This window comes from Stigmatopora nigra, chromosome 4 (assembly GCF_051989575.1).
Source record: "Stigmatopora nigra isolate UIUO_SnigA chromosome 4, RoL_Snig_1.1, whole genome shotgun sequence".
Lineage (NCBI taxonomy): Eukaryota > Metazoa > Chordata > Actinopteri > Syngnathiformes > Syngnathidae > Stigmatopora > Stigmatopora nigra.
The window spans coordinates 15,744,484-15,756,068 of record NC_135511.1 but is presented as its reverse complement, the minus strand read 5'-3'; the positions used below and the strand labels follow the sequence as shown (position 1 = coordinate 15,756,068).

The 11,585-nt window shown below is 38.4% G+C and overlaps 1 protein-coding gene across 1 annotated transcript; it reads right to left on the bottom strand.

Annotated features, from left to right (window-relative positions):
• Nucleotides 1-1,193: 1,193 nt before the first annotated feature.
• On the bottom strand, nucleotides 1,194-6,400 carry tbx16 (T-box transcription factor 16). Its single transcript, XM_077715323.1, has 9 exons — nucleotides 5,649-6,400; nucleotides 5,430-5,583; nucleotides 5,241-5,343; nucleotides 4,281-4,445; nucleotides 4,055-4,201; nucleotides 3,364-3,434; nucleotides 3,202-3,287; nucleotides 2,489-2,708; nucleotides 1,194-1,780 (listed from the first exon to the last, which is right to left on the bottom strand). The coding sequence occupies exons 1-9, from the start codon at nucleotides 5,662-5,664 to the stop codon at nucleotides 1,345-1,347; spliced, it is 1,398 nt and encodes a 465-aa protein (XP_077571449.1). The 5' UTR covers nucleotides 5,665-6,400; the 3' UTR covers nucleotides 1,194-1,344.
• Nucleotides 6,401-11,585: the final 5,185 nt, after the last annotated feature.

Here is an 11,585-nt window from a genome sequence, read left to right as displayed (position 1 = left end):
GTCACTTATGGTTTGTCGAGTTGTGATCTAAAAAGACTTTAGCAAAGTTGACCTTGAAACAGCAGTTTGCCATTTAGTTGGCACAGCAGGAGAACACACGACCATCCGGCACCCCCGAAATCAGCAATTGTACACGAGATGGGCCTAAAAAACCACCCCCTTTATTTACAACAGTCATTAGTGGGCCATATCCATCCCGGGTGGTGTGTCAGTGCTCAGCCTGTGTTTTCCTGGGCTGAAAGGCTGGGCGACAATCCTCCATTGTCATGCTTTTTAGAGCCATTGACGTGAAGAACAAGAGTCGTGCTTTGCTTTATGATGCGAGTGGGTAAACCACAGCAGGTGAGCGCCAGTCGCAGTTACACACGGGCTTTAAAGCATGCTGAGCCTGTCCAAACTACGCACTGGCACTCATTAGAGCCACAATGGACAAATACAAATAAACACCAATGTTGGGTTGCTTATTAAACATAATTGTTTTCCAGAAAAAAAAACAATACTAAAGTGGACATGTTTATTATTGTGTTTTATTTTTTTTTAATTAGGGCCATCTCATTTTTGTGATTAGATGCAAATTGTATTTTGTTGCGGTGTACTTTTAATTTGCTGAGTAATAATGATAAAGTTGGATTGGAGAGGATAAAAAATGCAAAAGTGTGACATGTGAACTCATTTTTGTGCTTTTATTCCACTTGTAAAAGAGTGAATTTGAATGCTAAATGGTGGAAATGGGAAAATAGGGACATTTTTGTATGTTTTGTCTTCGACAACCGTCCCATTCACAATTAATTGGACATCTGGGGGTGACTGTGAATGGGTTAAAGTTGCTTTTAAAAAGAACATTACAATTACCTGATGAGTGGTTTTAAAATAATTCTTATTTGGGTTTCTCTTTTGGTTGCAGGGTGACTTTTAATGACATCCACATGGGGCTCTAAAGCCGCATGTGGCTTTTCCCATCCTTCTACTGCAGTTTGAATGAGTTACTACAATGATTTAGTCCATGGAATTGTTATTAATTCATCACTGGATCAAGTATTCATTTAAACATCAATCAGCCTGAAACTTCCAATTGAAAAGACACCAAACAAACCTTTTAACATTTTTATTTCTCAACACATCACGAGAACCAAAAAAAAATTGCACACATTTATGATTAGTATTTTCTTTTTCTCTTCTTAAATTTCTTCTTTTCCTTTTAATTTCTTTCTCCTTTGACTTTTTACAAAAATAATACAGACGCAAACAGAACCAAATAGCAAATAAATAGACAAGTGATAAACAATAAAGCAAGTCCTCAGTACAGCATCGCAAACTCAAAAATGGCCCGAAAGGTGGGCGCCCTCACCAGCAAGAATAAGAAAAGAGCGGGTACTGGCTCCACTCCGTCACGTTGCCGTGGGGATAGCCGTGATGCACGGCCGGCGTGGCGTAATCGGCGCCCAGGTGGTGCGGAGGCGGGTATTGGGCCGGAGCCGAGCCGCTCCACTGCCCCAGCGGCTGCTCGGCGCCGTAGGGCCCGTAGACGTGGTGGCCGAGGACGGCCGGCTTGCTCCCCGGGGCCGTCGAGGCGTTGAGTAGCCCGGGGTAGTCTTGGGAGCCCGCCGGGAGAGGCTGCGGGGCGCACGGAGGGGCCGCTCCGTGAGGGCGGGGCTTGGAGGCATCCTGGTCGGGGACGGCCACGTCGGGGACGCGAGATTCGAAACTGGCGCGCGCCGAACCGCTGGCGCTGCTGCCCACGCTGGAGGACGGGGATGGAGATTTTCCGTATTCTTGGAATCTAAAAAGCCCACAAAAAATGGGAGTTATTATATTATTATTATTATTGTTATTATTATTTTAATAGTTTGTACTTGTTACTGATAAGTCAGTAGTGGCAAACTGCTGACAAAGTTTAAAAAAGAAAAGTTTATCATTACAGAGGTTGAGAAACGCTATAAGATTATATATATATATATATATATATATATATATATATATATATATATATATATATATATATATATATATATATATATATATATATATATATATATATATATATATATATATATATATATATATATATATATATATATATATATATATATATATATATATATATATATATATATATATATATATATATATACATATACATATACATATATACATATACATATATAGAATATGCTGTAAACTTTGGGATTCGGTCACAAAATATGTATCTTTGAATTTGGCTTTCAAATTTGAATGAGTAAGCGACGGGTTAGCGCGTCTGCCTCACAACTCTGGGGTCATGGGTTTAAATCCAGGTCGGTCCACCTGTGTGGAGTTTGCAAGTTTCCTCCCACAGTTGAGAAAATGAATGAATGAATAAAACCTAGCATATGAACGCAAACAACCTGTTCCATTTTATTGGGTGAGCTGAGAGGTTTCATTTTTAAATGACCCCAATACTTTTGAGACAGTCAGTGTATCGCCATGAATGAATTTGTTAATATGTCACCTGTAAGGTTGGTAGGATGCCAGAGCGGGAACCATCTGCTCCGCGCTGTAAATGTCGCGTGGTTCAGCAGCAGGAGAAGATCCGTTCCTGGTGTTGTTGCGCTCCCTCTCCGTAGACCAAGGAGAGTAGCGCTCATCCTTGATTTCCTCGTCCCGCTCTTTCCTCTTCCGTAACTCTGCTTCATCTCCCTCGAAAACCTCGAAAGACGATCTGCAGAAACCTGCCATGACACAAACCCTCAGATTCAACTTTGCAAGTGGAGACAAAATTAATTCATTAAAGAAGAGCCGTAAATACTACCGCTAGATATAATATTTTTATGAATGGATTAAAAGAACTGGATTAAAATACCTGAATATTCAGGTTTTTATAGATCTAAAACAATTTTTATTTTAGCTTTTTTTAAATATATTTTTAGATTTTACAAAATGATTTTTGAACTAAAAACACAGAAAAAAATTGATTAAAAATGTACAATTATTGATTTAAAAGGTGGAAAATCAGGGAATGTAATATACATCTATACTCTTCATTTTAATTTGATCCTAAAACAGAAAGTCGGCACTCATGATTGACTTTCCCGGGCCACACAAAATGATGCGGCGGGCCACATTTGGCCCCCGGGCCGCCACTTTGACAACAGTACATGTTGTCATTATGGCTCCATTCTGTCATTTGTCAAGTATATAGTCACACAAAAGTCTGACCAATACCTGTGGGACTGTCTTCCCCGGAGTCTCTGTTCATTTCCGAGAGCTTGGCTTTCTTGTCCGGGTCGTTTTGGTTCTTGTTTGCCCGCCTGAAAAAAAAGCGTTGTCATCGTTAAAAAACTTTTTGAAGCGTTTTATAGGTTAAAAAAAAGGTCAGGTGGGTACCTTTTTTTTGTTGTGCCTTCATCGCGAAAACCTTTGGCAAAAGGGTTGTGATCAATCTTGAGTTTGGTGATCTAGACATTGAAAAGACGTTCAAATGAGTGACTTCAGCAGCTAAAGTGGTCACAATTTTCTAGCAAAAAATATTTTGCGGCCACCTATTGATCATTAAAGTATAGTATTGGCGTGGCTTGTACATATTTTCCCAATGTCAAGAAAGAAAGAAAATAATTTAAATATGAAGTATGCCTGGTGCACATAGTTAACTGGGATAAGCTTCAGCACCCCTGCGAGGATAAGCGGTTTGGAAAATTAATTAATAAAGGAATTATTTAAAAAAAATAGTGATAAACAAATGATAATAACTAAAGTAAAAGGCAGGCTTGTATTTTGCCAGGTCAGAAATCCTTAATAGAATAAAATAAAGAAAATAAAATTGCAAGTTAAAATAATTTTAAAAATCATCATAAATATATATAAAAAAGATATATATATTTAGTTGCCTGTATTTTGTCCCGAAAATTTTCTGATGATTAAAAATCAAGACTTTTGCTGCTATTTTAATTTTTATTAAACTATAAGGGAGCCAAAAAAATCAGAAATAAGCCAAGTTTGTCACTTTTTTGGGCAATAGGTACTCATCCCAAACTCTTTCTTTCTTAAAATTCTTTTTATACAGAAACAGAAAGGGTACCTTGGTGTTCTGATAGGCTGTGACTGCAGTGAAGGAAGTCTCGGGGAAGGTGAACGTCTGAAAAACGCTCCAACGGACACTAAACAGATCATCGGCTTGAACAATGTGGAAGCGCGGGTGGTAGCGATGCATGGAGTGCAAGATGATCTGTGGACCAATAAAAAAGGGCTCAACTTTCCTAACCTAGACAAAAAATATAATAATAAGTGCTTGCTTTTGGACTTACGTGTCCATGTTGATCCAACGTGTTATTGGTCAGTTTAAGCTTGAGGAAGGAGATGGACTGCTTCATCCAATGGCTCCCCGGGGCGGGGGAGTCGGGGTGCAGGTACGTCCTGCAGGGGGGCTGCGGCTCCGCTTTGCCCGCCACCTCCCATTTCTCTTTATTCCACTGAAAGACGGACGGATGGATGCGGAAAGTGGTTAAAAGCTGAACCTGGGTCCCCCTCTCTCCCCACGGTTGGATGGGGGAGGGGGGTAGAGGGGAAAGTGCCACCCACTGAGATAGAGGGCTAGTACAGTGGTCTCCCAGCAGGGGATAGAAAAACAGGAAGAGATAGCACCCTTTGATGTTCAATGTTAGCAAAGGGGGGGCCCACCTGGGGGGTGACAAACTTGTCTGGCGAGGCGGAGACAAATCAACAGATCAAGAAATACAAATAGGGGAACTTAACTCAACTCTTTCAATGGAGAGGTAAAGAAGGAGATTCGTTTTAATAGTTGGAATTGAGGGAGAGGGGTTTTTTTTGTTAGTCATCCACAGAAAATTGTTTATTTTTATTTATTTTTTAATTAGGAATTTGGTAAAAAAATATCCCAATGAATTTTTAAGGCTATTCTGGAGTCAAAGCATAAAATTAATTACATTTAATTCAACTTTTTTCCCCAGAAATGACAAGAAAAATGAAAATTGTTTAATTGGAAGCAACACAACCAATAGGGTGCTTCAATACAATTTTTTTCTCTTTAAATTATATCAACTAGAATGAATGAAACTCCAAAGAAAGGACATTTAAATGTAACAGGACATATAAAAAAAAAAACACTGTTGACATGCAAAAATGACAGAAAATCTTTAAAAAAGGACACTTTTTTACTTTTAGACTGAAGTTGTCCCCACACAACAAATTCATGTCATTTAAAAATAAAAATAAATTAAAAAAAATGACAACAAATGTATTTTTACCTTATATCTGAAGCCATCTTCTGGCACCATATCCACCAACAAAATGTACTTGGCACAAGGAATAAGACCAGATAGATTGACTTTGCAGTGAGGAAACATTCTCCTGAAAAACAAATGTAATTTTCTTTTTAAATGAAGAAATAAAAGGAAAAAATGCCATTTAATCATCAGTTTTTTTGTCCAAATTACCTGCCCGGTTTAGTGATAATCATCTCCGTTCCAATCCCATGAAAAGTCCTCCACAGTTCCGGGTCCTCCAAAGTCATTCTAATACTCCCCTGAAGATAAGCATCACTAGAAGGCATGGCGGACGGGGGAGGCCCGCTAAAATTGGCCTTTAAGTCTGCAAAACAAGCAAAAATTCATCAAAAAAATCTAAATAATTGTGAAAAAAAGCAGTTAACTTACCTCTTATGGACTGCATTTTCAATATTGAATAGCACAATTTCTAGAGGAGAAGAAAATCCCACACAGGAGGCAAATTCCAGCAAATCCCAGCCAAGTTATCCAGTAAAAAATAAAATAAAAAATAAATAAAAAATAGCAATCCAGTCAGTCATTCAGCCAAATGTCCTCACGTCACGTTAGCATCCTTGGGTGCAAAGGGGCGAGGTCCCCGCCGTGACTTTTAAGGAGGCTCCTGTAGTGGGCGGGGTCAGGACGGCCATTCCCAGGCTTTGAAGTGGCACAATGACCAGTCAGTGTCCCGCTGTGATTGGAGGTGGCAAAAATCAAAGGGACTTAACAGAGCCTTGATACCGTCCCCACAGGAAGAGACTCGGAGGAAATGCATCTTTATAAACTGCTAAGAGACTTTTAAACAAATATGGACGAACATCCCCGCCTGCCCATCGTAGGAGCGCCAGGACCGGTCTAAAGACCATTCACGCACACAAAAAAAGTGTGCGTGCAATGTGCTAAATGACCTTTCAGTCTAAATCGGGGTTTAGTCTAGTGTCCCACACAATATCAAATGAAATATGTCTTTAAGAAAGTTATAATTGAGTTGTAGGGTGAGATAATCAAAGTTTTTGATAAGGACTGGTCGCCAAAAAGAATGGATTCCATTCTGTTTCAATGTGATATTTTGATCCATGTTGGTATAGCACAAAAGTAGCAAAAATAATGCCAGTTTTGGACAAATTGAGACTAGCAATAGTGCTAATCAACCAAGCTAATGTTGATAATAATTTAGGAAAATGTACTTCAATATGTGAAGGACTGAATAGTTAAATTAAGTTAAGTACTGCTAAATCTTTGGTATGAAAAAAATGTGCCCATCTATATGTACTTTTCGAGTTAGTACTTAGTAGTACTTACTAGTTTTCTACCCAAGGTGGTCACCAGTTATGGATTTACCGGGAAAAAAACTGCATATCATACATATAGAGGGGAAAAAACTAGAAGATGTGAAATTACCAAACAAAAATTGGTATTGCATCAGTAAAAAACTTTTTTAAAAAAAGTCCCAACAGGAAATAAAACAAGAATTTGTTGACCATTTGTTGGAAACTCACAAGTATTTTGAAGGCCAAATTCAGTCCTAATCTGGAACTATCTTATTTTACCTACTAGCACGATACCTACCCTCTGAAAACTCAACATTTAGGGAATAAATCCATGAAAAGACCCAAGTCGCACCACACTGGTCAAGAAACTCAGTGGAAATCCATAATAGGGTGACGATAACAACATAATATTTCTTTCTACAGGTAGATTTTACCTGGGGATATTCACTTTTTTTGTGTGTGTGTATTGGGGCAGTCTAGACAGCTAATCTCATTAGGCTAGTTTCCCTGAGAAGGCATGTAGTCAGTCTGTTCTGCATGTAGTCAAAATTGCTAATTAACAAGCAGTTAGCACCACAAGCTCAAAATCAGTTCTGGTTGGGACAGGAGGGACGAGTACCAAGTCTTTTTGGGGAGATTGAAAACACAGATTGACGGCAATAGACTTCCAATCCATTCTAACTGGGAGCCATCGATCCCTGTTAAAATGGATTGGACGGCTATTGCTATCAATGGCAGCTAAAGAGTTAAGCCTATGAGATTTATAGAATGATATAAAATTAACAACGCAAGATCATATATTGTCACCCTAATGAAATAATCACCTAACATTTCTTTACAATTTTTTGTTGTTGTCTTAATCATCCAAAAAGTTCCAAAAGCTGGGCTTAAACCCTCGATCTCAGAACTGTGAGGACAACATGCTAGCTAGCAACTTAACCACCAGTTTTATTACAATTTAACTATATTTTCTTTCCACTAATTTAATTCAAAATATATATCTTTATTGGCTAAAGCTAAATCCAAATTAGCTTAAAGAGAATTAAAAAAAATATTGAACTCCGCAACGTCTCTCAACAATTCCTTTGCTAATAAATTCACTGCGGCGTCCATTTTGGGTCAAACTCAAAATGAATTGGACATCTCGCGTCGTCTATACCCACCACCCTAACGACAACGCATGGCAAGATTAGCATAGTCTCTTCCTACAAACATCCAAATTTGAATTGAAGACATTTTCTTTTTCTTTATGGACATTCTTACCACTTCCTTTCCCCTTTTTGTATCATTGTTTCCCCCCCACACTGCATACATACAGAGAGCCTTTTCTTAACACCTCCACATAAAAGCCACTTTACAGTTACTGTATGGAGAGGGCTACGCTTAATGCACTCCAAATGGCCGCACTTTGTAAAGGAATCCTTGGCAATTTCAGAGCGTATAAAAAATATCGACCTGCTCGTTTAAGGGGGTCGATGAGGGTCGTGTCGATGAACCACGAAACGTCAAAATGGCGCGCCTGGCTCGTAAGGTTGCACTTAAAGATTTGCGCATTTATTTGACGAGCGACTTAAAGCTTAAACGCGGACGATTGGTCGAGGCGTGGCCATGACGGTCTTCTTCGACAAAAGCTGTGTTTTTATCCACCTTTTTTTTGTGAAAGCAATTGATGCCAAGGAGTTATTAGTCACAGGTTGCGTGTGGCTGTGCTCACGTAGCATTTAGCACTTAGCATTTAGCACTTAGCACAAGGCCCTTTAGAAAGTAGTTGGAGGTCATTGGTTAGCGTTCGCCATTTAGGGGTTAGAATGTCAATGGAGTTAAATAGACTTCATTCATCGACACACCTCTTGACGCCGTTTAACGTCTAATAATTGTTGTTTATTTACTGAGTCTCACACCTGCCTTGAGTGAAGCCTGAGGGGAATCACACTGTTAAGCGACTTCACTTGTCCAAGGCATGTGAAGTTGTGCTGACATTTTGTTCTCTTACTATTTGGAAGTCCGGGGTCACAGAATACAAAAAAAACGGGTCAAATTATTGAACAATAAGATCCAAAACAAATAATAATAATAATGATAATATATATTTTTTAAATGAACCAATTAGCCACCTGCTAGCTGAAACATGAGCCTTCCAGTCTAAAGGAATCTGACGTACCCTGTTGTTAATGCCAGTCAATTCGGAAACGTGCCTTTTTTGATAAGTTTTAAGGTATGGGCACACATTAATTTTTGGGACTATAATACACACTTCAAAACCTTTATTTTCTGCCAAAATCTATCCTATATTTTCAAGTGTGCCAGTTTTCTGGTTGTGTGTAATGATCTCAAACCTATTTTGTTGCTGCCTAACTGTATCGTACAAGTCCTGGAAAGTGCTTGGAATGCATTAATCAAACAATTAATCCAAAATATTTCATAAAAACACAACTACAATTTTAACCTAACCTTAACTCATTCATTAATAGTGCACTTTATGCTCTAGAAAATAATGTACAATGAAACATATAGCAAACAACGAGTATATTGTTAATGTAACATTTTTGGGGGGGAATACATACAACCAAATAAATGGACGAAAAAAATGAGACAAAAACTGATCAGTTTTGGATTCTGCACCCTAGAATTAGTTAAAAAAATTCAAGAAAGAAAATGTCTACCCAGTGAATTCCCTTATATTTGGCTAATGAGTCTCAATTGTCTGTAAATTTGAAGTTTAATCAGACTTTTACCGACATTCTTTAATTTTAACAGCGACCTTATTATTGCAATCTCATACTCTAGTTCACAGAGGGCCTCACCGTGACATTGCCCTGAACCAGACCCAATGGAGAGATAGGCCCCAAGTTGAAGAGAATCAATCTCCCGACTTATCTCCTTACCCACTGCCATAGCATTTATCTGGCGTGATTCTTGTTGCCATTTGTTTTAACTGCACAGACCCCTCCCGTTTTCCGCCGTTAACAGCTGCCAATATACAGCCCTCGCCGAGGATCAGACGGCTCTTCTAGCGGCCCAATAAAGAGCCCCCGGAGTGGACTGACGAGAAATCTCGCACCTTTTGCTCACATTAGCCATGCAGTATGCCCTTTTGATGGCTAAGTGGCCGCTTTCAGGGGTTTGTTCAGATAATTCGGACGAGACCATGTTTCTTTCCAAGAAAAACACGGCTGGAAAATAACATTATCAAGACCCTATGGGTGTTCTCGGGTGGCAATGAACGGCAAATCGGATTGGTTAAAAATGGGAGTATAGTTGGTAATTGAAGAAGTGGATGGTTCCGCTCACATTTGGTCGCCCACGTAAGAAAACAAAGGTCACATGTGACTGGGCCAAATGACAACTTGGCGGCACTTCATAAGAAACTGCTGGAAGTTGCTAATGAAGACTAATGACTTCCCTCGTGTCGCAGACTTCACACCTGAGTGTACAAGGCCTTTGAGCAACGTGGTGGGGTTCGCAGGGTGGGCCACTGACTTGGTCCTCGGGACAGGAAAACGCCATTTTGGGTTTTGCGGATATTTTCTTTTCCCAAAGATGTTAAAAATGAGAGGTAGACCATTGACTTCAAAATGTTAGCCGTTATTAAGAGGGCTCCTCCCTAAAAAAATAAAGATTTGGACGCAATATGACCGTCTTAAGCCGTCTGGAGAAGGCGACAATACCCGCACATTTTAGAGTGTTTTTTTTTTTAATAGTGAAGCAACACATCAACTCACTCAGCCTAATCAGCGTCTTAACCCTTTTATGACAGTGGTGACTATAATGGACACCTATTTTTTTTTAAATGTTATCCTGTATGTTTTTGATCAGTAAAAAATATTACCATTTTTAAAAATCGTTAATTACTGTATTTTTATATTATTTCTTTCTTAATGTAAAAACACAGTGGTCATAAACACATTTGTATGTTTTCAAAATTAGGCTTTTTTTGGTTACCTTTTATAATTTAAGTGAGTAGATTTTTGGTCCTAAAAAATGTGACCATTCTCAATCAAGTAGTAGTCTTAGTACTTTTACTTTTTTTAATGAACATTAATGTATATATTCACAAAATGGTAATAGCCAATGGAAAAAGAGGGCCAATCCAACTCAGTTAAATCATTGTGACGTGATTCTTTTAATTAAATAGATCTTTAAAATGTATTATTTGAAGATCTTTTAAATGGAAATAATTGGTTTTTAATTAGAAGGAGTTTCCAATCATTTTTTTGGCCAAATCCCAAGTTAAGAAATACTTTTAAGTGTCAATTAAAAACTGCACTGACGTGTATTCCAGACGGGACTCCACATCCGTCTCGTTCTCGAAAGACGACTCTTGGCTGGACATCTTCATGCTCAGATTGTCCTTGACGACAGGTTGATATTCTGTAAAGTAGTCAACTATTACATTAAACTGATTTATAAAGAACCCCTGTAAAATCATTGATAATAATAATATAAAATATTAATGATAATAATAGTAATAAGTCAATGTCCTGAATACAGGATGAATAAAGTTATCAAATCTAATCAAATGTGCCCTTTAAACATAAATGACATAATCAAGTCAAACCCATATGTCACAGTTCATAGACTAACCAGTAGGCGTAATGTACTCTGTCATGTTAGTATATTATGTAATAGCGCTGGCTAGAAGTCAACAAGCGACCTCTGTTGGTCAACTCAAACACCATTTTAGCGTTCCATCATTTGAAGGATAAGTAGATATGAACTCGTCGTATGCCTATATGTTGATGGAAAGAGACAACTGGTTCATTCCTAAATGTCATTTAGAATACCACATAAAAAAACACAAGTACTGCATTAACAATATTTGACCACAGAGGGCTTACTCCTACAGCTGCTGCCATGGCAACAGAGGAGCTGGCAGAAATGGCATCGTTCATATTTGGATTTAAAGGATAGTTGTTGTTTTTGTTTCATTTTAAAACTCATATAAAATGTCCATACATACCTTAAAAGTGCAATGGCTTCTACATATGATCCCAAATTTTGTGTCCAATTTCCATATTCCCAAAGTGGGTGTGGCACCTAAATCTTAACTAGGAGG

Excerpts from the sequence above, each read along its gene's own strand:
- tbx16 (XM_077715323.1), bottom strand. Across the intron at positions 4,202-4,280 it reads CGTTGGATCAACATGGACAC|ATCATCTTGCACTCCATGCA; the intron begins GTAAGTCCAAAA and ends ATTGGTCCACAG. Across the intron at positions 3,288-3,363 it reads GAAGGCACAACAAAAAAAAG|GCGGGCAAACAAGAACCAAA; the intron begins GTACCCACCTGA and ends CTTTTTTTTCAG.